Below are 25,162 nucleotides of genomic sequence, written 5' to 3'. Positions count from 1 at the left end.
GTTAATTTTAAAGTATGGTCTGATGGGAATGTAGATAAAACTATTTTCATAATTACCATATGAAGTACTTAAAACAAGTGGCAGTCATCTTACACAATAACATCTATACGCAAAATACCTTTTCTAATGCTGAAGACGACCAATATCATTAAAAACAGTTGTAATGAAGTGGAAAGATCACTGAATTGGAGAATGAAAACTTTGATTCAGCTCCTAAATTGACAGCCTGTTAGCTGTGTGACATTGAGAAGTAACCCCCCAACCTTGATGACCTTCTGTTTACTCATAAGTAAAATGCAGAAATAATGATATGTTTCTCAAAGTGTTTTTCATGGTAATGTAAGGACAGTATCAGATCTATGTTTCTTAGTGCATAGGAGCATGCTAGGGGCTGATCTTGTAGCATTTGGTTCTGTGCCTGGTAGAAAGTACGTGCTCAGCAAATACTTGTTGAATTAATTATCATTTGACCCAGTAGTATCACATTCACCCAAGCTTTGAGGACCCAGGAAAATAATTCCAAGACTTGTAATGTCGTCATAGCAAAATAATGCAAACACAGCTTAAATAATCGACAACAGGTTAGTATTATGAAAGATGTACTCTCTTTAAAGAGAAAAATTTTAATTGTGTACTCTGTAAATTTTTTAGGAGGAGCAAAATAGAGGCAAGCCCAATTGGGAGCATCTAAATGAAGATTTACATGTACTAATCACTGTGGAAGATGCTCAGAACAGAGCAGAAATCAAATTGAAGAGAGCAGTTGAAGAAGTGAAGAAATTATTGGTACCTGCAGTAAGTAATTTCCAGACCTTAGATTTGGGCCTTGTCCTTTTTTGTCAGTTTATTTTAAGTTATTGTGATGTTTATGAGGAATAGGTTATTGGTTGTTAGAAATTTTATTTAAGCATAAAATTAAAAACACCTAACTGATATTTCTAAGATAATAAAAATGTAAAGTTCATATTTAGGGGTCCTTAGATAGACATTAAAAGGGATTTTGGAGGGTGACATCTCATAAGAAATTATCCAGACGCTTTTGTGTTCTCAGTTCTCCTTCCCTCCCAGTTTCCCTTTCCCCATCTCTTCCCTCTGCCCCCCTTCCTTGGGTTGGCTCCTTATTGTTACTTAACTCTTTAATATTTTTAGCAATAATAATTGCACTACTCCTAGAGTTTTTTTTTTTTTTTTAAACGGGAAATGAAAAATAAATTACTGGTTTTCTGGGCCATTAATTTTTTTTTTTCTTGTATTAGTAAAACTATATGGAAATGTGGACCCTAATTTGCTATTGAAAAAGCTAGGGCTGGGCGCGGTGACTCATGCCTGTAATCCCAACACTTTGGGAGGCTGAGGTGGGTGAATCACCTGAGGTCAGGAGTTTAAGACCAGCCTGGCCAACATGGTGAAACCGCATCTCTACTAAAAATACAAAAAATTAGTTGGGAATGTGCAGTCGCCTGTAATCCCAGCTACTTGGGAGGCTGAGGCACGAGAATCGAGCCTGGGAGGCAGAAGTTGCAGTGAGCTGAGATCGCGCCACTGCACTCCAGCCTGGGTGACAGAGTGAGACCGTGTCTCAAAAACGAAAAGAATAAACTAGAAATACTGTTAGTATTGTGTCCAACAAAAAGTATTGGCATTTTGTTAAGGTACCTGCTGCTTTTTCCCAGATAGCCTATTCTTTATTACCCTAGTCGTTTATTCAACAAGTAAACTCACAGATCATAAACATTTCCCATTAACTTGATGAAATTAATTCCTTGGAATAAAAGTTTTGTGTAAATTCTGTTGATAGATTTTATTTTTTAAAAATGAGCAGGTTAAATATAAACTAAAATCTATATTTGTGTAATATTAAACCATGGAATCTTTCTCATTTTCCTTAATTGTGTGGTATTGAAAAAACTGTACAGAAAAGGAGATTTTTGAAAGTATACTGGGCTATTAGTGTCATGATCAGGAAAAGTTAACATTGACTTTTATTGCTAAGTGTATCCAATAATATTCAGCTCATTTTATACTAAGCAAATGAGTTCACCTAATATAGCAAATAGATCAGTGTGTAGTATTGAAACTTTTACTGACCTATTAGATTTATTCTGATCATTCTGTAAGCCACTTTAGTTCTGAAAAGGTATTAAACTGGGAAAGAGCACTGAGTTAGAAGCTGTGTTTTTCAGAAAGTTAGTTCTGACCTCTCTGTATCTATTACCACACTTACAAAACCAGGGAGTTAGTGTAAATGACCTAAGGATCCTTTTGTTTTAAAAATTGTTTGTCTTTGAATACATATCTTGAGGTTGATTTGTTTTTGCTTTTTTTGCTAGAAATATTTATAGGATTAATCTTCATAGTTTGATGTGTGTATTCAGTAGTAGTATTCAGTATTCAGTAGTATCAGTGTATTCAGTAGTATTATCAAATTATCTTAATTTAAGTTCTTTTTATGAGAATACCATGGTAGGCTAGTTGACTGAAAAGACCAATCTTAACCACCCACAACATATGTTCTTCCAAAGTACACTTTTGCCCTGATCATAGCACATACTACACAGATTTGAACTCTGCAGGTCCACTTTTTGAAGTGGATTTTTTTCAAAAATAAATCTATTGGAAAATTTTTTGGAGATTTGCAACAATTTGAAAAAATGCACAGATGAACCATGTAGCCTGAAATGTTGAAAAAAATTGGAAAAATTAGATACAATGCAAAAAATGTATGTATATGCTAGCCTGTTTTCTCATTTACTACCATAAAATATAGCAAAAAAATTATAAGTTAAAATGTATCAAACATTATACTTGAAAACACTTAATGTACATGGTGCCATTCACAGTCAAGAGAAGTGTCAACAGATGTCAAGATTCAGTATATTAAACCTTAACTGTAATACATAGTGCACTACTGCAGTAATTTCATAGCTGCCTCCTGTTACTATTATGGTGAGCTCAAGTGTTGCGAGTATTCACTTTAAATGCATTGTGACTCTCATCATCTCAAATGAGCTTTTCGTGTCTTTGGTAAATTGCATTATTGCGGTAAAAAGTGATCTCTCACAGTTCTTAAGTATTTTTAATCGTGTTTAGTATGAACTGTAAACCTTGAGTAGTACCAGGGAACCCATGGGAATTCCACTAGTGATGATGGAAGTGCTTCCAAGAAACAGAGATAAGTCATGACATTATGAGAAAAAGTTGAATTGCTTCATATGTAGATTGAGGTTCTGCAGTTGTGGTTACCACCATTTCAAGATAAGTGAAATCATTGGGGGTCGGGTACAGGGAAAGGAAAGAAGTAAAGGAAATTGGTGAAGCCACCTCTGCAGCTATGCCACCAGTTACAAAAACCTTGCACCTTTTGCACGTTATCTGTTTATCACCTGTTGAAGTTGCAGCTTTTATGTGGGTGCAGGATTACTATGAGAAAGGCATACCTATAAACTCTAATATGATTTGAGTAAAAGCAAAGTCAGTATATGACAACTTAAAGCAAGAGGAAAGTGAAAGATCTAAAGCTGGAGAATTTATTACCAGCAAAGGATGGTTTGATAGTTTAAGAAAAAGGTTTGGCTTTAAAAAGCGTCAAGATAACAGGAAAAACAGCTGCTAAGCAAGAGGCAACAGATGAGTTCCCAGATGCCATTAAGAAAATCATTGAGGAGAAAGTTCATCTGTGTGAACAGGTCTTTAATGCGGATGAAAGCACCCTATTCTGGGAGGGGAAAATGCCATAAAGGACATTTATTAGTAAGGAAAAGAAGTGAGCACCAGCATTTAAGGCATGGATAGGCTAACTCTACTGTTTTATGCAAATATAAATCAGGTTTATGATCAGGACTGCCCATATCTATAAACCTGCTAATCCCTGAGTCTTGAAAAGATAAACACCAGCTTCCAGTCTTTCAGTTGTACAGCAAGATGGCCTGGGCAATGAGAACCCTTTTTCTAGTTTGGTTTGATCGATGCTTTGTCCCTGAAGTCAGCGTACTATTGTCAGTAAGGGGCTACCTTTTAAAGTTCTTTTGAATTTTGGGCAATTCCCCTGGCCACCCAGAGCCTCATGAATTCAACAGTGAAGGCATCGAAGTGGTGTACTTGCCCCTAAACACATCTCTAATTCAGCTTCCAGGTCAGGGGGTCATAGGGACTTTGAGGCTCTTTACATATCGTACTCTATGGAAAGGATTGCTAGGGAAGAGAACCCATATAGGACATCATGAATGTCTGGAAGGATTACATCGTTGAAGACGCCATTATTATTACAGAAAAAGCCATGAAAGACGTCAAGGTCGAAACAATAAATTCCTAGCGAGGGGGCAAAATTGTGTCCAGTGTTGGCGCATGACTTCACTGGATTTGGTGCAGAGCCAGTCAAGGAAGTCCTGAAAGAGATTGTGGATGTGGCAGAAAAGGTGGTGGGTGAAGGGTTTTAAGATGTGGATCTTGGAGAAATCTTAAGAGCTAATAGATGCCACACCAGAGGAATTAACAGAAGAGGATTTGATGAAGATAAGTGCTTCTTAACCAGTGCCAGACAGTGAGGAAGATATAGAGGAAACAGTACCAGAAAACAGGTGGACATTAGACTGTCTGGCAGAAGGGTTCCGATTATACAAGACTGCTTTGGATTCTTTTACGACACGGGTGATATGGGCATTGAAACTAAAGTAAACGGTGGAAAAAGGATTGGTATTGTATAGAAATGCTTTTAGAGATATGAAAAAGACAAAAGGCAGAAATTATTATGTATTTCTGTAAACTTACATCAAGTGTGTCTGCCTCTCCTGCCTCCCCTTCCACCTCCCGACCTCTTCTGCCTCTACCACTGATGAGACAGCAATACTAACAACTCTTCCTCCTCTTCAGTGTGAAGGCTACAAAGATAAAGACATTATAGTGATCCATTTTATGAGTAGTAAATGTATTTTCTCTTCCTTATGATTTTCTTAACATTTTCTTTTTAAATTTATTTTTTTTTTTATTTTGTAGAGAGAGGGTCTCCCTACGTTGCCCAGGCTGGTCTCAAACTCCTGAGCTCAAGTGATCCTCCTGCCTCTGGCTCCCAAAGTGCTTGGATTACAGGTGTGAGCAACCACACCCCGCTTTAATAACATTTTCTTTTCTGTAGCTTACTTTATTGTAAGAATACAGTATATAACACATACAAAACATGCAAAATATATGTTGATCAGCTGTCAGGCTTCCAGACAACAGTGGACTATTAGTAGTTACATTTGGGGAGAGCTGAAAGTTACACAAGGATTTTTGATGCGGTCTGTGTCCCTAACAACCTAACCCTCCCTTGTTGTTTGAGGATCAACTGGGTATTGTTAGTATCTTTAAAATTTTCTATTTACGCAGTCACCTATAATCTCTTGTCTTGCTTACCATTTTTATTTCTAGTGTTTAGCATAGTGCCCAGCACATAGCAATAACCTAGTAAACTGAAAAATAAATGATTGAATCTTGTCATAAGGTAAAATCAGTTCCTTCATCTTCACTATAGAAATACATAAAATAACTGAATTTTCCTGAAGCATCAAGCGATTTGGTTTTTTACTTAAATAAATGTGGGAGACAGAATACATTGTATTTTTGAGAACTCACTTCCTGGTTTTTGAATCCCAGCTTTGTGACTTTTAACCATCTTAATTGTCTCATCTATGAGATTGGAACATGGCCAGGCATGGTGGCTCATGCCTGTAATCCCAACACTTTGGGAGGCTGTGGTGGGAGGATCATTTGAGGTTAGGAATTCGAGACCAACCTGGGCAACATAGCAAGACCCCTTTATACAAAAAAATTTACAAAGTAGCTGGGCTTGGTAGCACATGCCTGTGGTCCCAACTACTTGGGAGGCTAATGTGGAAGGATCACTGAGGCCAGGAGGTTGAGCTATGATAGCACCACTATACTACAGCCTGGGTGACAGAATAAGACTCTGTCCCTTAGTGGGGAAAAAAGAAGATTGGAGCATTATAAACCCCTATAGTTCTTGTGAAGATTAAATGAGGTGATACATGGAGAATACTTAGCATAATACCTAGCACATACTTGCTTTATAAAAGTTTGTTGTGTCTTTGTTATGTTGTCTAATACTGCTTTGCAATTGTATTCTTTACAAATGCTGATTATAAAATGAATGCATTAATTCAAGTTGGAGAGAAAATGTACAGAAATAGCAGTTCCTTGCCAACTCAGTGTTACTGTTTTTACAGAAGTTGCTTGGACTTCTATAAAAATGCAACATAAGGCTCATTAGTTTATCATTGCCTAAATATTTTCAAAGGCAGATATTTTATCTTGAAATTCACCTTTAATAGTGATGCTCATAATTTTGTATTGTTGACAGTTTAAGTAGCAGATGCTCAGTTACCTTGTGGATTAACAGAAATTACAAGTCTTTTGTTTTGGAATTCTCAGTTACACTTTTCTTGTTCCTTCAGTATTCTGTTGGGCAGTGTAGACTTTCTAACTTGTTACCATGGTCCCGAAAAAACACCAAGTTTAGTCAGGTTACTTCCTGTCTCTCTCAGATTTGCTTACCTTCCTTCATCCCCATTGCCTTTACCTACTTCAAACCATGTCTGTATCAGAACCCCACAACTGGTATTCCTTCTTCTGTGGCCTCTCAAACCCATCTTTATTTTGTAGAGATTTCCTTTCCCTGCTTGAAGATTTTTTAGTGATTGCTCCTTACTCTGAGAAAAAAATACAGAACTCCTTAGCACGGCCTACAGGTTTCTTTGTGATTTGCCATAGCTTACCTTTCAGGTTTCATTTTTTTTTTACTTTTTGCTAAACCTGAAGCACACACTTACATGTACACGTCTTCCGCATCCTACCACGGCTTGAGTTGTTCTGTATTTAGTGGAATTTCTTAAACCTTCAGTCTTCTCACCTCTGGGCCTTTGTAGTTCATTCAGCAAATGTTAATTGAATGCCTGCTGTAGGTTAGACACTGGGACAGCTGTGGAGGATACACCAATGATGAATAAAAGCTGACCAGCAAAGTGCCTGCCATCCTGAAGTTTACCTTCTGATTGGGGTTGGATTACTGACAATGAGGAAAACAAATACAAGCAATATTCTGTTGTAACAAAGTGCTGTGAGGAAAAATAAAGCAGAATAAGGGAATAGAGAACTGAGATTAGGGAATTACTATTTTATATGGGCTGGTTAGAGAAGGTGACATCTAAGAAAAAACCTAACCGAAAAGTGCGGTGGCCCTGAGGCATGTTCAGAGGGTATCGGGGTCCAGTGAGGAGCTTAATGAGCAGGCTGAAGAGCAGTGGGAGTTGAAGTCAGTGGGGATGGGAGGCACTGGCAGATCCAAGGCCTGTAGGCCTGGTAAGGAGACTGAGTTTTAGTCTGAGATGAGAAGATGTTTATTGGAGGAATTTGAGGAAAGGAGGGACAAAGTGTAATTTGCATTTCAAAGGATCATTCCAGCTGCTGGCCTTAGAACAGACTTTGAGGGCAGTGGGGAAAGCAGAGATTCCAGTAAGGAAGTCTTTGCAGTTGAGTTAGAGATGAAAGTGACTTGGAGTAGTGTTGAAGGTGCTGAGTAGTCAGATCATAGATTTTTTTTGAAGGTAAAACAGATAGGAATTTTGACAGACTTGGCGTGATACGATATGTGATAACTTCAAGCAATTGAAGTTGTCATTTATTTACACTTTTACAGAAGCAGGTTTGGGAAGAAAGTCAAAAAACTGGATTTGGAAGTATAAAAGTTGATAGCAAATGTTGAATGGGCATTTGGTTGTAACAGTCAGGAATTAGGTGAGAAAGTGGAACCTAGAATATATAGAATTAAGAATTGTCATTAGATCAAAAGCTTTCTGAGCTATGAGACTGGATGTGTCATCAGTGAATATAAGTGTAAAAGAAAAATTGAGGACTAAGCGTGGGGTGCTTCACCATGGTAACAGGAAGAGGAGGAGGATCCAGCAAGGGAGAGCAAAGCGGGGAGCCCCGGATTTGGAGGAGAGCTGGGAGCCAGTCCTGGAAGTCACGCTTAGACCTTATAGGTGGGAGCAGGAAATCATCAGCCATTGGATTTGGCAAGTAGTGGTCATTGGTGACCTTGCCAGTCAATTTGCTTTTTTTTTGGAACAGTGGGGTTAAAAGTGTCACAGGCATGGGTTCAAGAAAGAATGGCACAAAAGGAAAAAGAACCGAAATTTCCACCTCCCCTCCAAAGATTTTAATGTGTTTATAAATAATCCTTCCAGTACTTTGGCCTCTCGGTTCTTTTATATTGCTTCACCTCCAGTGATCGTATCTTCCACTCCAACTCAGTCACTCAACCTCATGGTAGTTCCTTAGACCTGTTCATTACCACTAAAGGCACCTTCCTAAATAGGCAGCGGCAGAATGTCCAGTAGTGAACGTTTCCCGTCTCCTCAGTGGAGGAGATGCTGCATCAGTTTGTCAGAGTTAATTACCTTGTGCGTATGTACTTGAAGGATCAGTCTCTTGAAGTAGAATTACTAGGTTAAAGGGTAAATGCATTTTAAATTTTATTGTTTTGTTCATGTTAAAATTTCTAAGTTGCCTTCCAGAAAGTTTGTACCAATTTACTGTCCTGCCAGTATTGCACGAAAATGCCTATTTCTCAACACACTCTCAAACCCTGGATATTATCAAACTTTGATCTTTGCTTTTTCTAATAGGCTTTTTTTTTTTTAAGCCCTTTAATTTAAAAAAATGTGAGTAAAATCTCTTAGTTCTTACAACTATTTGTTATTTAGGTCAGTTTTTATATTAAGGAGCTTTGTGGTACTTATGTAACATGAGATACTTTTGTAACGTAAGAACTTTATTTTTATCTTTAATGTTCACATCTTGAACTGTTTTTTTTTTTTTTAATGGGAAATATTCCATTTACATTATCATATAAAGAATGAGTAAGTTCTTTTTTGGAAAGACAAAGAGTTTTGTGTATTTTAATGGTTTTTTGCCCATTTTGTTAGGTATTGTATAGCAAAAAACATCTAGTCCAGGCTTGAGGGTCCTAGCGGGGTGGAGAGTAGAGAGGTGTAGACTTTTTGCTTCATATACTTTCATAAGGAAATGTAATAAATATTTTGTATTTTTTCATCTGCTGAAAAGGCTAATAAATCTGATTAAAGATTGTACTTCCTTCTCTTTGTGATACAGTTCTAATTTTTAAAATAATTTTGAAGATTTTAATGTTTCATCAATTTGCATAACTTTACATGTAACTAAATGTTTAGCAAATGAGTTCAAATCTTTTCAATTCGTATTTGGGTTTCAAAACAGTATGGTAGACTTTTCTTTGTTTTTTTACCAACAAGTGTGCAAAAACCCAGAGAAGCTTGAACATTATAAGGGCAATTATACTTGTTTCTTTTCAGAGAACAGTTCAGTATTGTAATTATACTGCAAAAGTAATAAGGGTTTTGAGATAATCACACACCATTTATTATTAGAGTCAAATAATATTTTACCTGGAGAACATGTTTACTCTGAAAATGACACCAGATTAGTTTCAGATGTTTCTTTGATTTTGATAGCTTACTTTTATCCCTTTTGTTTCCTGGTGACAAAACATTCAATAACTGGGCAAGAGTTGTTTCTCTAGTTATATGTAGGTTTTTATCTGGTCTAAATTGGTTGACTTCAAATAATCTACTTTTTTTTTCTTCTTGATTCAATCTGGTTCTAGAGTTTTATCAGTTTTTATCAACCTTTTTGTAAGTATCAGCTTTTGGTTTTGTTGATTTTTCTCATTTTTTTCCTGTTTTATTGATATCTGCTTTTACATCTTTATTCTACTAAGGTTTAATTTTACTTGGGGGCATCTTAAAGGTAGAAGATCAGTGATTTGAGACCTGTCTTTTGTACTTGTGAGACTATTCTTTTAAGGATATACATTCCTCTCTGAGTAATGCTTTAGCTATAGCCAACAAATATTATTATGCTGTGTTTTCATTATCATTCAGTGCAAATGTTTTTTCCAGTTTTCTTTGTAATTTCTTCTTTGATCTGTGTTTTATTTCCAAATGTTTCCAAATATTTGAGACTTTTCTATTTATCATATTGTTATAGATTTCTAATTTATTATGCTCAGTATGTATATGGTAAGATGGTTGTCTTTTTTTAATCTAGTAATAACTTTTTGATAGCCCAGCATATGGTCTGTTTTGATGAATGTTTCACATACACTTAAAAGAATGTGTATTCTGCGGTAGTTGGGTGTATATTCTGTATCGTTTATAGATGAAGATAGTTGAAAACACTCAGATCTTCTCCCGTGTCTACCCTTTTTTTTTCCTTTTCTCTAGTTTTGTCAGTTTCTGAAAGAGGTGTGCAAAAATCTCCATTCATTCATTGTAAAGATATACATACTAGTGTATTCTTCTTGATGGCACTGAAAGGGCAAAAGAATCTGGTGTACATGTACATGCATGCGTATCTATGTATGTAATCCGTCTATTATAGCTTATACAACCTGTATGAACATGGTTTGGCATCATTAAAGTTTTACTCTATTTCATTTCATATGGTATTAACTTTTTCCTTGTTTTAATTTTGAGGTCTTTATTTTTTTCTCCCCAAATACCAGTTATTTCATGCAGCATGTTTTCTGTAAAGATAGTACTAAACAGTATGGCCTACTTGCCTTAGAGAGACTTTGTAAAGGTAGTAATTATTATTTTAATTATATGGACTTGCAGGGCACATACACGTTCCTTCTTCCTCTTTTTGCATTTTATGTGTTTAACCATGTGTGGGCTGGTTACTTGCAACTGCATGTCATTTGCAAATTCAATTTGTGATCCCAAGAGGCACCATACCAAAAGAGAGTACTTCTGTTCCCTCCCTACAAAATGTACCCTGTTTGCTAGTCGTCATCTTGTCAATATAGGCTTTTATTTACAAGGAATAGTAGCCCCCCAAAAATTACGTAATTATTTATATAACATTACTAAAAAAATAATATGTATAAAACTGTCTCTCCACACACGAGCACACATTATGGGAATGCTTCTCAAGTATCGGATCCCATCCTTCCTCCTTCCATTAATCCTCATTCATCTAGTTGGAAAGTAATACATGATATTTCTTAGTCAAGACTTTATATGGATACATATTCTATTATCTTTTGTGATCTTCTCAGAAGAGACCTAAAAACACAAGAAGGGTCTGGGCACGGTGGCTCACGCCTGTAATCCCAGCACTTTGGGAGGCCGAGGCAGGCGGATCACAAGGTCAGGAGATCAAGACCATCCTGGCTAACATGGTGAAACCCCATCTCTACTAAGAATACAAAAAAATTAGCCAGGCGTGGTGGCAGGCACCTGTAGTCCCAGCTACTCGGGAGGCTGAAGCAGGAGAATGGTGTGAACCCGGGAGGCGGAGCTTGCAGTGAGCTGAGATCCTGCCACTGCACTCCAGCCTGGGTGACAGAGTGAGACTCCGTCTCAAAAAAAAAAAAAAAAAAGCGCGAAATTGGAGGAATATTATGCTGGATTATGCTGATATTAAAATTGAGAAAGTAGAGATGAGGGATCCTGTATCTTATTTTCACTATAACTTGCCCACAGTTTTAATAGGAAGTGGGGAAGTAAAAGATTTCCACTGGGGAGATAGGATACTAATCTGAAAGGGCTAGACTGAGGAGCAGTTTACCTGTATTACAGAAATTAAGTGATTTCAGGCAACTGAAGTTCATTGATGTTATCTCATAATTTAAAACAAACTTTGGCACACAATATGCCTGCAGACCTAGACATTTCATAAAGTGTTGAAATAACAGGTCTTCTTTATGGTGAGTAAAATTGTGTGCTTGTTTTCTCTGTATGTTTACTTTATAGGTATTTGAGAGCTTGAATATAGATCAATTTTTAGCATATAGCTGATCTCTTTATATATGTGGAGGTCGGTACTATAAAAGTAAATGATCTAATAGATGAAGACAGATTTCCACCTGCGGGTTTTGAAATTTAACGTTGTCAGGAATATTATGACATTTGAAAGTATTCATCAAAACAAAAGTAATTTTAATTCATTTTCAAATAGCACTACATGTTATAGAAATTTAGGATAATAGAAAGGCATCTGTCACAAAATGCACTTTTTAAAAGTTTGCATTTCATGTTCCCCAAAGGTTCTTTTCTGTCTGCCATATGTATTTGAGTCATAATTAGCTGAGTATTAATTATAACCTGGAAATGTTAAGAGTTAATGAATGAGAAGGTAACAGACATCGTGACTATAGAGATATAGTAATTTTATCTTTGATTTAGTTCTTTAACCAAATTTGGTGGCACTGCATTTATTTAGTTCTTGATCAAATATTGATAATTGAAATTTGTGGTATTGTTGGCCTCCTTTTCATTTTATTGGGAGAGAAGGAGAGGTATTAAAAGATATATTAAAAGACATCTAGAGGTAATGTACTGGCTCCTTGATAGAGTTATAATGGGAAAGAACATCTCTCATGTAAAGAAAGGTGTTGTTACTGGTTTCTACCTTGCACAGCTGTTTTAATCTGAATGGGAAATCTGTCTGGGGACCCAGAGTGCGGTAATTAGCAGTCTCTTCAGAGTGTCAGAGCAGAATTACCATTGTAATGGTTTAGCTGCAGGATAAAAGGATTGAATTTGGGACTGCCTGTCTGCCAACCTAAATTAGTTGCCATGGGAATTTTCAAACGTGAGAGGCGTTTACTTAAAGCATTTTGGCGGGTTTGAATAAACTCATAAATTATAGGTTTGAAAGAAGCCAGTCCTTGCTTTCTCTCATATAGGCAAAACTGTATAGAAGGCTGATAGCTTCTTAAATTCTTAATGAGAATGAGTTGATCCATGTTCCCATGCAGGCGATCAGCTTGTTCAGGCTTGTTTTTTCACTAAATATGGTACAATAAGCACATTTGAGGAAAGACATTTTGTTCCAAGTCTCTAGAGGAAAAAAGTGACAACTCTAGACGTAAATTTCCCATCTTAATTTAAATATATTTTCAGATAATGCTATTATACTGATTCTTTGTTTTGCTTTAACAAACATTAGCCAGATACTGACTTTAATTTTACTCACTGCATGTGAGTTTATACATATATATTTATATTTTTTTTCCTTTGTCATAGTTTTTCTCTCAAAGTAAGAACATTTAAAGCCCTTTTGGAAAATAAATAAGATACTTAGGTTTATAAACTGGATTATTCAGGTTGCATGTAAATACAACCTGCATATACATGGGTTCCGCACCCATGGATTCAACCAATGAGGAAATTCCACAGAGTTCCAAAGAGAGCAAAACTTAAATTTGCATCCTTCAAGCACTACATTGAATCCACATGAATGAAGTGATATGTGGGCATTGCATTAGGTATTACAAGTAGTCTAGAGATGATTTAAAGTAGACTGGAGCATGTGCGTAGGTTATATACAAATACTATGCCATTTTATATCATGGACTTGAGCATTCGTGGATTTTTGGTATCTGTAGATTTTGTTGTTCTGGAACCAATTCCCCGCAGATAATGAGGGACAACTGTACTTTCAGAGAGAGCTTCAGCTCTCCCCTGTCTCTCAAAAGAATTAAATTTTGGTGTAGTGACTTTTTAGTGAGAAAATGTTCCTGCACATGTCTAAGGTGATGAACATCACTTACGCTTTGTGTGACCTCACTCATCCTCAAGATATCAGTAATAGTAGTTCTTACATTGGTGGTTTGTGTCTACCCTTCAGAAAAACACCCGAAGTACAGTTTATGCTGGAAATTTCGAGACCGTAAAATACTTTTAACAAAATAAACAAGGTCTTTTTGGAGGTCTTAACATTGTCAAGCCACTAGGGTACAGTTTCATAAAGCAAATAATAATTTGGTTGTTGCTAACCCTAGTGGCCTGAAAATGTGGATGTGTCTTTCAAAAATGTTTCACCAGGGAAATGTGGGTATTTTGGGGGAGAGAACAGTTGCTCAATTCAGGTGAGAAAGAGTAAAATATTTTTTAAAGTACAGTTTTTTTTTTGTTTATATATTAATCTTTACTGGTCAGTGTGTAATCACACATCAGTGTAATCTGATTAAAATCCTATAGCTCTAAGATAACTGTTGAACCATTAATAAAACTTGACTCATTGACAGATAATATCCTAAAATCTCATTTAAGTGTAGAATACAAAGACCGATGTAGTCCTTACCAGAGAGCTCTGTAATTTCTGCAGAGCTCCTTGGAATCACAGCCATCACTTGTGTGCTGCGTATAAGGTAGTCTCATGGGTGTATGCTGCTTTGGGAAAAATGACGGTGGAGAAAAGCACTGCGGAAATTTAAATGTGCTGATTTTCTTTCTTGTGAAGAGGGACAATTCTGAGTAAAATCCAGTTCTAGATCAGGGTCACAATTTTTATATTCTGTCTCCATGTTTTAGGTGTGTGGCTTTTTCTGCCTTAGGACAGCAGGCACATTGTCCTAACTAGAATTTTCACAAATAATTAAAAGTACCTTTATTTGGGTGCCAGTCCATACAGACAGATTAAGAAGTTTGCCAAGGTACAGGTTTTAAGACTTCCCTCAACATCATACCATAATTACCTAAATCACTGAGCAGCTATATAAAGCTTTGCTTACTGTCTGCCCAGCCGTAATGTTGCCTGGCAGTGACTCTGGCTTCTTAAACACAACAGAGAGCTTTTCCTTAAACTTGGAGGTTTGGTTTGATCGGGCTTCTTGGTGATAAAAAATATGTCTTGTTTCCGGTAACTGTGAACAAGCTTTCCCAAAAGGAGACTCTGTATGAATAACATCCTCCTCCTGATTCTTGTAAGGATTCATTGAGGAACCGCTTCTTTCAACACAAGGTTTTGTTCAGGTTGACAAAATGTTTAGACATCTTGTAATTCTAAATTTTAGGTGTTGCAAATATAAAAAAAAAGGGACCCTGGGCATAGAATAATAGGACCTAGGAAATATTTATTAAATTAAATATTTATCCCCAGGAAATACTTTCGCATTTATAAAGGAAGTCCTTTTACTTTAACTTGGTATTCCATACACCCTCAGAATTTGCATGTTTAGTTTATAACATTTTATAATTGCTTACACCTGTTAATTTTAATGTTAACTATTTTATGATATAAATATATAATTATTTATATAATTATATAAAATATTAATAGTTATATCCCATACAGTTCTCATTGGTTGGGATAATGCATTGGTTGGGGTTTTTTTTTAATTTCTTTATTAAAAGTATGATATTCTACACAGATACTGTAAAATTAATTTCAATACATATTTTTAAATAATGATCATTTATTAGAAAAATAGGCGAGTGAGTTCTCAGTATATTTTCTTTAGTTCAATTATTTTCATACGTCCCTTTAATTTGTTTGCATGCCCTTCTGATGGTGGGTAAGTAGCATCATGTTCCTTATACATAGGCAAAGTATTTGTAATCATTCACTTTATATTAGTGTGCGTTGAACTTGAATTAATAAAAACCTTAAGAAAATCACGTCCCCTACTATATTTAATGTGCCTGTATTTTAACTCATATTTAATTTTTCTTTACCACATTTCAAATGTTTTAGTGTTTTGATATTTATAAGTAAAATTAGGATAGTAACCATTGTGACATTTTAATAGTATATTAAATGATTCAAAAATCCCATGTCCCTTACTATATTTAATTTGCTTGTATTTTAACTCATATTTAATTTTTCTTTACATTTCAAATGTTTTAGTGTTTTGATATTTATAAGTAAAATTTAGTTACCATTGTGACATTTTAATAGTATATTAAATGATTCAAATAAGCATTTTAAAGTATTAAGATTATTTCAGGTAAGCTTTTGGTAGCTCATTATAGCTTGATTTTTGTTTGTATTTTTAATAACCGTATTTTGAAAATTTTGAAAGTGACTATTAAATTATCCTGCTTATTCATCACAAGGCTCCTTTATGGGAATTAACTCTGAAACCATATTGCCAAATTATATAAATAAGTAGATGTGTTTTAATTCTCTTAACCTTTAAAACCTTTGTGGAGAAAAACTTAATCTTTAAGGTATAAATAAAATATAAAGGTATTTATCAAAGTATTTTTAGTTATGCCTTTAAACTGACATAGCCTTAGCTTATTTTTAGTAACCTTCTTTGTAGAATATATTTCTGAGAAAGTTTGCTAGTTTAGGAATTAGCTTACTTTGTGACAGTAATTTATTTTATGAATACTTCTGTCAATTTAAATAAAAATACTTTGATTTTTTAATTTAGCATTTGTGGTATTATAACATACCTGGGAATATTTCTGTTAAGCATTGAAAGACTGACAAAAGAAATTCATGTCACAAACTTCTAATGAAAAACTGCCATTTACAAGGCTAGAAAACAAGACTTCAACATATACAGAGACTTAGATTTTGTAATGTAAATGAGAATAGAACAAAATTACTGTGTTCTTAATTGCTTTTTTGATCACTTAATGTCTGCTCTTCAGAAGTGTCATGCTCTCACTAGAATTAAACTATCTCATTTCCAATTTGTTCTTCCTGGACAGTCTCTTCTATACCCATGCCTCCAGTTACCACTGCAGTGGTGATTATTTTTCAGTATGCTCCTAATCTGGAATTCCAAATCAACCAGCCATTCAACACCTCCATCTGGATGCCACATAGGCATCTCATACATAACATTTTGAAAACTAAAATCACATTCTTCCTTGCCCTCCCCGTATCCCAGTTCTTCCCTTCTTTTCTCTGTAGAGTGATACTTGTTGCCTAGGATTCACCCACCTTCCTTCCACCTTTTTCTCTCCTGCCCTGACTCCTTCCCATCTATATCATCACCAAGTTCTGTCTGATTCTACCTCCAAATAGCACATATCTTTTCTTTTGTCACAGATGGAATACGTCTGTTACTGGTGGTGCTCCCTCCTATCCATTTTCTCCTATCTTTTTAATATATAGAAATGTCATCACACTCCTTGTTTTAGGTTTTCAGTGGCTTTCTATCACCCCATGGTAAAAATGCATGGCATTCATCGCTTAGCTTCATCTAACATGTGCCTGCCTTTCCAACTTTGTTTTGTGTCATTGCTCCTTTACACTTACACCCACACATATTAAATAACTCGCAGTTTTCAGAACACCCTTTGTTTACGTCGTGTATTTTGGCAATATCCAGAAAGACCTCCATGATTTGTATTCTGTACTAGTATTATAGTAGAATGCGTTGTCTGCGATAGTATAGAATTATTAGAACTGAATTTTTGTTTGTTTGTTTGTTTATCCCCTTGCCCCTGATTGGGCATTTCAGTGACATGCATGAAGTCTGTTTCATCTTAGTATCTCTCCCTCACTGCCTTCTACATACATAGAAAGTGATCAGTGTTCGTTGAATTAATGATTGAATATTAGTCCTTTAACAAAGCACTTGTTGTTTGCTTTTCACAGTGAAAATGAAACCTAAAAACACATTCATGTAAAATCTTCCACAAGTCGCTTACCCCTTTTTGCCTCATTTTTAAAATCACCTTATTAGGTTGCTCTGTTCTAAATCAATTAATATCTATATATGTGTGATGGTCATACACATATGTAAGCATACCCAAAACTATTAAATTTTACACTTTAAGCAGGTAAATATTGTGGTGTATAAATTATGGCAGTAAAGCTGTTTTTTAAAAGATTATAAGAGAACATGGTCAGTTTGATAAGGAACTGAAAGAAGGTATGTGTGGCCAAAGTGCAGAGAGTGAGAGAAAGATTGAGGTAAGGTACCCAATGAGTAGACCTAGCATGTTTAAGGATATTGATCTTATCTGAAGAGCACTGGGCAGTACTGAAGAGTTGTAAGAAGTGAGCCAGGTTTATTTTCATTTTGTCAGTATCACTGTGGCTACGAGGTAAGAGAACATCTAACATCTTAATGGGCCAGAGTGGATGTGTGAAAGGAGACCCAGAGGGTGAGAGTTGAGTTAGAACTGGGTGAAATAAGCAGTTATTTAAGAGGTAATGTAGACAGGATGTGGTGAATGGTGATTGACTAGAAGGTATCGTTTGTAACTCCAGAATTCTGACTTGTATAACTGGATGGATAGTGCTGTATTCGCTGAAATTATAGAATATGGTTGCTGACTGGGTAATTTATAAAGAAAAGAGGTTTAATTGACTCATAGTTCCACATGACTGCGGAGTCCTTAGGAAACTTACAATCATGGCGGAAGGCATGTCTCCCCAGGGCAGCAGGAAAGAGAGTGAGTGCCGACTGAAGAAGATTTGACCAGAGAAATGTGGGAGGAGAGGCCAGAGAGGTTGAGGGGGGACTTGAGGTTGGCGATGATGAAATTTGAGCAGAACCAATGTCTCATTTTCCTTAGCAGTCCTGGAAAGGATATGCAGGAAATGGACGGGAAAGGGTAGGAAAAGGCTTGGGAACATCCCAGAGAAAGTGTTCTCCTGCACTCCAGTGCTGTGAATAACTGAAGACTCCGTAAAAGACCAGCAGCTAGAAAACTTACTTCCTGAAAACACTACACTGGGCATGGTGGCTCACACCTGTAATCCCAGCACTTTGGGAGGCTGAGGCGGGTGGATCTCTTGAAGCCAGGAGTTTGATACCAGCCTGGGCAGCATAGTAAATCCCCATCTCTACGAAAAATACAAAAAATTAGTTGGGTGTGGTGACACACACCTGTAATCCCAGCTACTCCGAAAGCTGAGGCACAATGATCATTTGAACCCGGAAGGTGGAGGTTGCAGTGAGCCGAGATCGTGCCACAGCACTCCAGCCTGGGTGACACAGTGAGAACCTGTCTCAAAAAAACAAGCAAAACAAAAACGTGTACTACATGGTGTTCTTTACTTGTCTGTGGTTTTTTAAATGAACATATATTAATATGCAATTATAGTAATGTGTCACTTTGTTATTCTCTACCTCTTAAAGAAAAAATTACCTTCTTTTACAATCTAACACACTACTGTTTTAACAGGTGTTTTAAGCATCTGTTTGTATTTGTTGAACAGATATTTCTTAACATTATATATACCAGGAACCTAATTGTATACTTTTCAGAGTTAAACTGTGCAATCTGTTCTTCAATAAATGAAGAGGTGTAGTCCTAATACCATGCAGTCAAATCCATTAAAAGTTCTTCCGTGGGAAATTAGGAGAGTTTCAAACTCACAGTGTCTTAGTTTGATTTCTGTTCCTTGTAACAATACCTGAAACTGGATAATTAATAAAGAAAAGGAATTTATTTCTTAGTTACGGGGGCTGAGAAGTCCAAGGTCAAAGGGCAGCATCTGGTGAGAGCCTTCTTGCTGGTGGAGACTCTGTAGTGTCCTGCCTGCGCCGCCTCAGGACACTACCTGGTAAGGGGGCAAGTGAGCTAATGTGTTCGCCCAGGTCTGTCTTCCTCACCTTATGAAACCACCAGTTCTCCTCCTGTAATCATCCATTAATCCACTAATCAATTGAGGGACTGATGGCAGAGCTCTCATGATCCACATTGAGCATTAAGTTTCAACGTGAGTTTTGGAGGGGAGATTTGAACCATAGCACATAGTAACAAAGCTACTTTTTCCTATAGGAATTTCAGTAATCAAAGATTTGGGGGGAAGCTGTATGGCTATTACTATAAAACTGAATTCTAACAGGGCAAATCCCGAGTTGAATTACTTCTAACTCTGGTCCCAGAGCAGTTGCCTTTTTTTCACCACCAACAAACTGTTTCTTAAATATTTGTACAAAATATTTAAAGCATCAGCCACCTCAACAAATAGCTGCTTATGGCTGGGTGCGGTGGCTCACGCCTGTAATCCCAGCACTTTGGGAGGCCGAGGTGGGCGGATCACGAGGTCAGGCGATCGAGACCATCCTGGCGAACACGGTGAAACCCTGTCTATACTAAAAATACAAAAAATTAGCCAGTCATGGTGGCGGGTGCCTGTAGTCCCAGCTACTCGGGAGACTGAGGCAGGAGAATGGTGTGAACCCGGGAGGTGGAGCTTACAGTGAGCTGAGATTGCACCACTGCTTTCCAGCCTGGGCGACAGAGCAAGACTCTGTCTCAAAAAAAAAAAAAAAAAAAAAAAAAGGCTGCTTATGTTGGAGGACAGGGACAGCAATCAAATTTTAACCAATAACGGCCAGCCAATGTGAATGTTATCTAATTCATTGATTCCTGATTCCATTTCTTATGAAAACTCATATGTTAGAAAAATACCAGTGTTTGCATATCTGTGTGTATAAGGATATAGGAAAACACAAAATCAGTTTCTCCTACTATACTCTCACGACACCGAGTACTTCTGTGGTCTGTGGTCATCAAAATGTGTAGGGATTTCTCCCCACCACCAGCAACCTGTCGGTTCTGACACCAGATTCCTCAGCAGACACCAGATGGGTGTCGTCTAATTTAATCCTGTTGATGCTGTCCACCTGGAGATAGCGTTAGGTCCCACAGGTTGAGGGCTCCAGTTCCACAAGACATCTCCCTTTTCAGGCACCAGTCACAAGTAGTAGGTGGTAGCCTACACTTCTTCCTTACCTTTATTCTAGCTTAGCCTAACTCTGAGGTCCAAGATTTTAGTCAGTAATTTATATTGAAGATATCGTTAGACATCTGATGAAACAAAAAAGAAAAAGAAGTTAAGATGGGCAGCAACCAAAATTAATTACCTCCTCTGGTGTTACCACCATGCCTACATCTGAAAATAGTTTGGGTGTAAGTGAAAGTAGCAGCCGTGACATAAAATTGCTTTAAATGCCCGGTAGTTTTCTACCCCTACTCTTCGGTGAGGTTGTCAAGATTGTGCTTGATAGCTTGGAAGTCTCATGAATATCTCCTGGTGAAAAGCGTTTACTTTGAGGAGTCAGAGTCACTTTGAAAAGTACTTCATTACTGTGATGAATACATTACACAGCATTACCTTGGAAGTCTTGCAAGAGCAGTTGGAGTGAATTAACAGTTTGATCACAGATCTTCAGGGATAAGCTTAATACTCACAGTTAACTCCCTAAAATTGTATGCAACAGTTTTTGCTTACACAGTTGACTCTTGAACATAGTAGGGGTTAGGGGAACCACCCCCACATGCAGTTGAAAATCCACGTCTAATTTTGACTCCCCAAAATTAGCCTGCTGTTGACTGGAAGCATTACTGGTAACCATTGATCAACACATATTTTATATGTTAGGTATATTATATACTGTATTCTTAAAATAAGCTACAGAAAAGAAAATGTTACTAAGAAAATCAGAAGAGAAAATATATTTGCTATTGAAGCAGAAGTGGATCATCATAAAGTTCTTTTCTTCTTCTTCTTCTTCTTTTATTTATTTATTTTTTTTGAGACAGAGTCTCGCTTTGTTGCCCAGGCTGGAGTACAGTGGTGCGATCTCAGCTCACTGCAAGCTCTGCCTACTGGGTTTGCGCCATTCTGCTGCCTCAGCCTCCTGAGTAGCTGGGACTACAGGCGCCTGCCACCATGCCTGGCTAATTTTTTGTATTTTGTTAGTAGAGACGGAGTTTCACCATGTTAGCCAGGATGGTCTCGATCTCCTGACCTCGTGATCCGCCCGCCTCGGCCTCCCAAAGTGCTGGGATTACAGGCATGAGCCACCGCGCCCAGCCTCATAAAGTTCTTTATCCTCATCATCTTCATACTGAGTAAGCAGAGGAGGGGGAGGGGTTAGTCTTGCTGTTTCAGGGCTGGCAGAGGCAGAAAAATTTCCATATAAAAGTGGACCTGCATGGTTCAAGCCCATATTGTTGAAAGGTTCAGCTGCCTTACTCGTGTGTGTTTTCTAGAGAAGGAATCTGTAATTGTCATAAGATCCTTAAAGCTGTTGTGATTATTTCCCCAGGTCTTTTCATTTGGTCTTCCACCGCGGCCTGTGCAAACTCCCATCATAGTCCCAGTTACACATCTTTTAACTTATTTTACTTTTCTATCTCAGTGCTCATTCTGAATATGTATGAGTTTAATTTATTTTCACTTTCAGAACTTTCTGTCAGGCAATCATTACGACATCTTTTAGGTTCTGCCTGCCCACCTCTAAGCCCCTCCTCACCACTCTCACCACAGTAGGTATACTTTTCTTAGTTTTTGCCTCTCTGTCCCACCTCTCAAAACTAAGAGATTTTTAGATAGTCATAATTTTCAGGTTCCTTTTTTTTTGAGATGGAGTTTCACTCTTGTTGCTTAGGCTGGAGTGCAGTGGCACGATCTCGGCTCACTGCAACTTACACCTCCCGGGTTCAAGCGATTTTCCTTCCTCAGCCTCCCAAGTAGCTAGGATTACAGGCGTGCACCACTATGCCCAGCTAATTTTGTATTTTTAGTAGAGATAGGGTTTCACCATGTTGGTCAGGCAAGCCTCAAACTCCTGACCTCAAGTGATCCACCCACCCTGGCCTCCCAAAGTGCTGGAATTACAGGCGTGAGCCACTATGCCCAACTCAGGTTCCTATTTATTATCTTCTCTTGTAGAACAAGGCTGTATTAAACTCCCAATTGGTATTTATATATCCCACCTTCCAGCCCAACCATATCATCTAATAATATCCATCTGAAATAACAATCAACTTTGGAGGTTTTTTTTTTAATCTATAAAATGATGTGGCCCTACTAATGCTAGTATGTAGCCCGAGTTGTGAATCACATAAATCTTTCAAAAGTTTATCATGCCTATTAAGATTACTATTAATTACTATTAATAAAATCACAAATTGTATCATATTGTATTTAGCATTAGAAGAAGTAAGCACTTATTATTGAGACTTGGCTTTTGTTTTTCTGAGATTATTACTACTTTTAAAGGATCTGTTTATACCTTGTTGAAGAGAGGCAGAACATACTGTCCTAAGGTAAAAATCTTTGTTTTATATAGTTTTAATGGAGGAGGAGCATCATATTTGTGTGTGTTGGAGTGTTTTAAGCTTTTCTGGTTAAATAGAGTGCCTGACACTTTCTCTCTACCTTGCTTTATCTGTGGAAAGTTGTTGATTGGTTACACAGTTATTGAGAACTGAAAAAGGAGAAAGACAGGCTGTAATACAGATTTAGAGACTGCAAAGAAGCATGTTTTACCCCAGGACTGGAATAAAAGAGAAGAAAGCCTGTGTAATGATGGAACCAAGACCCTGACTTGGTGTCTCTCAGCTAATTCAAGAACCTCAGCAGCTCAGAGGAGAGAACCCTGGCTGGCTGCTTCTGGTATGCATGGAGGGAAGAGGGCTGCATAATGAGACTGGTTCTAGAGGTGCTGGGAAAGAATCATGGAGCCAGGAGACAGCTGCCTCTGGCACGTGCATAGCTGAAAAGAACATCTCTCACCTTCATCCAGCTCTTCAAGGCGGGCCGCTTTAACAACCTCACAGAAGGCCGGGCGCGGTGGCTCAAGCCTGTAATCCCAGCACTTTGGGAGGCCGAGATGGGCGGATCACGAGGTCAGGAGATCGAGACCATGCTGGCTAATACGGTGAAACCCCATCTCTACTAAAAAATACCAAAAATTAGCCGGGCGAGGTGGCGGGCGCCTGTGGTCCCAGCTACTCGGGAGGCTGAGGCAGGAGAATGGCGGGAACCCGGGAGGCGGAGCTTGCAGTGAGCTGAGATCCGGCCACTGCACTCCAGCCTGGGCGACAGAGCGAGACTCCGTCTCAAAAAAAAAAAACAACCTCACAGAAAACCAGCTGGCAATGTAGTTGTAGATCCCTGCATTAAGCATTGGAAGGTATATGGCAGGTCAGTTTGGAACTTAGTAACTGCCACATCATCTTGGAGAAAAATTCAGAAAATTATATGAAAGCGTATTTTTCTACCAGCTGTATAGGATAAGTTAGAGTAAGTTGATCAACCAGATGAATATTCAGCTATCTATCTGACATCTCCACTTAGGTGTTTAAGATAAGTATTTCAGATGTAACCTTTCAAGAGAGAACTTCTGATTCTATATTCCTCAACTTTTATCTCATTACATGGAGCCACCATCTACTTTATTGCTTAAATCAAGAACCCAAACAACATTGTTTAATTTCTCCTTTTCCCTTACCCTCTATGTCCAACTGATCATCAGGCCCTGTCAGGTTAACATAACTCTTTCCATCTCTGTTATGACCTCTACCCCAGTCCAGTTCATCCTCTCTGTTGCCTGGACCATATTAAAGCTCATGACCCATCTCAGTAATCACGCTGGCGCCCCCAGCAGTTCATCCACAAAATAGCAGAGTGAGGCTTTAAAGACAAATCCTTTTTTGTCACTTCCCTCTCATAAACCCCTTTGTTTAAATTAAGTCAATCAAATTCTTTGTCATGTTCTGTCTGCCAAAGCCGTCAGAGCAGATCAAGGTGGTAATTGGCATCAAAATTCATTATAAAATGTGGTCACTCTTCCTTTTTTCTTTTCTCTGATATTTGTTATTCTCCAAGTAAATTAGTCATGTATTTTTTTGTTCGGAAAACCTTTTCTACCCATTATTTCAAATTTATAGAAAACTAATTCATTTTTTAAAATATATTGAGCACATTCATTTTTGCAAGGCTTTGGGGACTACAGGGAGCATGGGTTTAATTGGTTATTGGTTAATTTATGGATACAATTCATGAGAAATTTCTTAAAAACATCAAAAAATAGAAAAACTGAGGTAGCACCTGGCTACATATGATTGATCTCCCCAAAAATAAGCAGCGTGAATTTATAAAAGCAAGACCAGTATGCATGAGAGTGCTTAGAAAAGCCTGCACTCAGGAGAATCGCTTGAACCAGGGAGTCGGAGGTTGCAGTGAGCCAAGATCGTGTCACAGCACTCAAGCCTGGCAACAGAGCGAGACTCCGTCTCAAAAAAAAAAAAAAAACAACAACAAAAACAGCCTGCACTCTGGGAGAAGACAGTGATCTGTGTTATTGAGGAACACATAGGATGCTTCTAGTAGGAGCCTAACTTGGAGAGGAAAGTACCAGGTCTACTCTGGGGAATTGTGGACAGATGATTTTGACTAATGCAGAACATTTGCAAGCAAGGTTGCTCATATAAACTGTTCAATGCCCTGAATGCTAGAGTGTTTGGGCCTTTGTGATAGGCAGTGGTTCGAATTATTTTTTTAGTTGACATAGTTTTAATGATTTGGAAATAATACATTTGTTTCATCTCTCTGGTGATTACTTTGT

General features: G+C 37.5%; 1 protein-coding gene across 5 annotated transcripts in view; it reads left to right on the top strand.

Annotated features, from left to right (window-relative positions):
• QKI (QKI, KH domain containing RNA binding) overlaps positions 1-25,162 on the top strand; it is a 164,802-nt gene that overhangs the window by 120,964 nt on the left and 18,676 nt on the right. For all 5 annotated transcript variants that reach the window (XM_025381417.1, XM_025381416.1, XM_025381419.1 and 2 more), the window contains exon 4: positions 652-795. In XM_025381417.1, the coding sequence (XP_025237202.1) occupies positions 652-795 (144 nt within the window). The remainder of the gene's footprint in view (positions 1-651; positions 796-25,162) is intronic.

The sequence above is a fragment of the Theropithecus gelada genome, chromosome 4 (assembly GCF_003255815.1).
Source record: "Theropithecus gelada isolate Dixy chromosome 4, Tgel_1.0, whole genome shotgun sequence".
In the NCBI taxonomy this organism is placed as follows: domain Eukaryota; kingdom Metazoa; phylum Chordata; class Mammalia; order Primates; family Cercopithecidae; genus Theropithecus; species Theropithecus gelada.
This window is presented reverse-complemented; position numbering and strand designations above follow the sequence as displayed.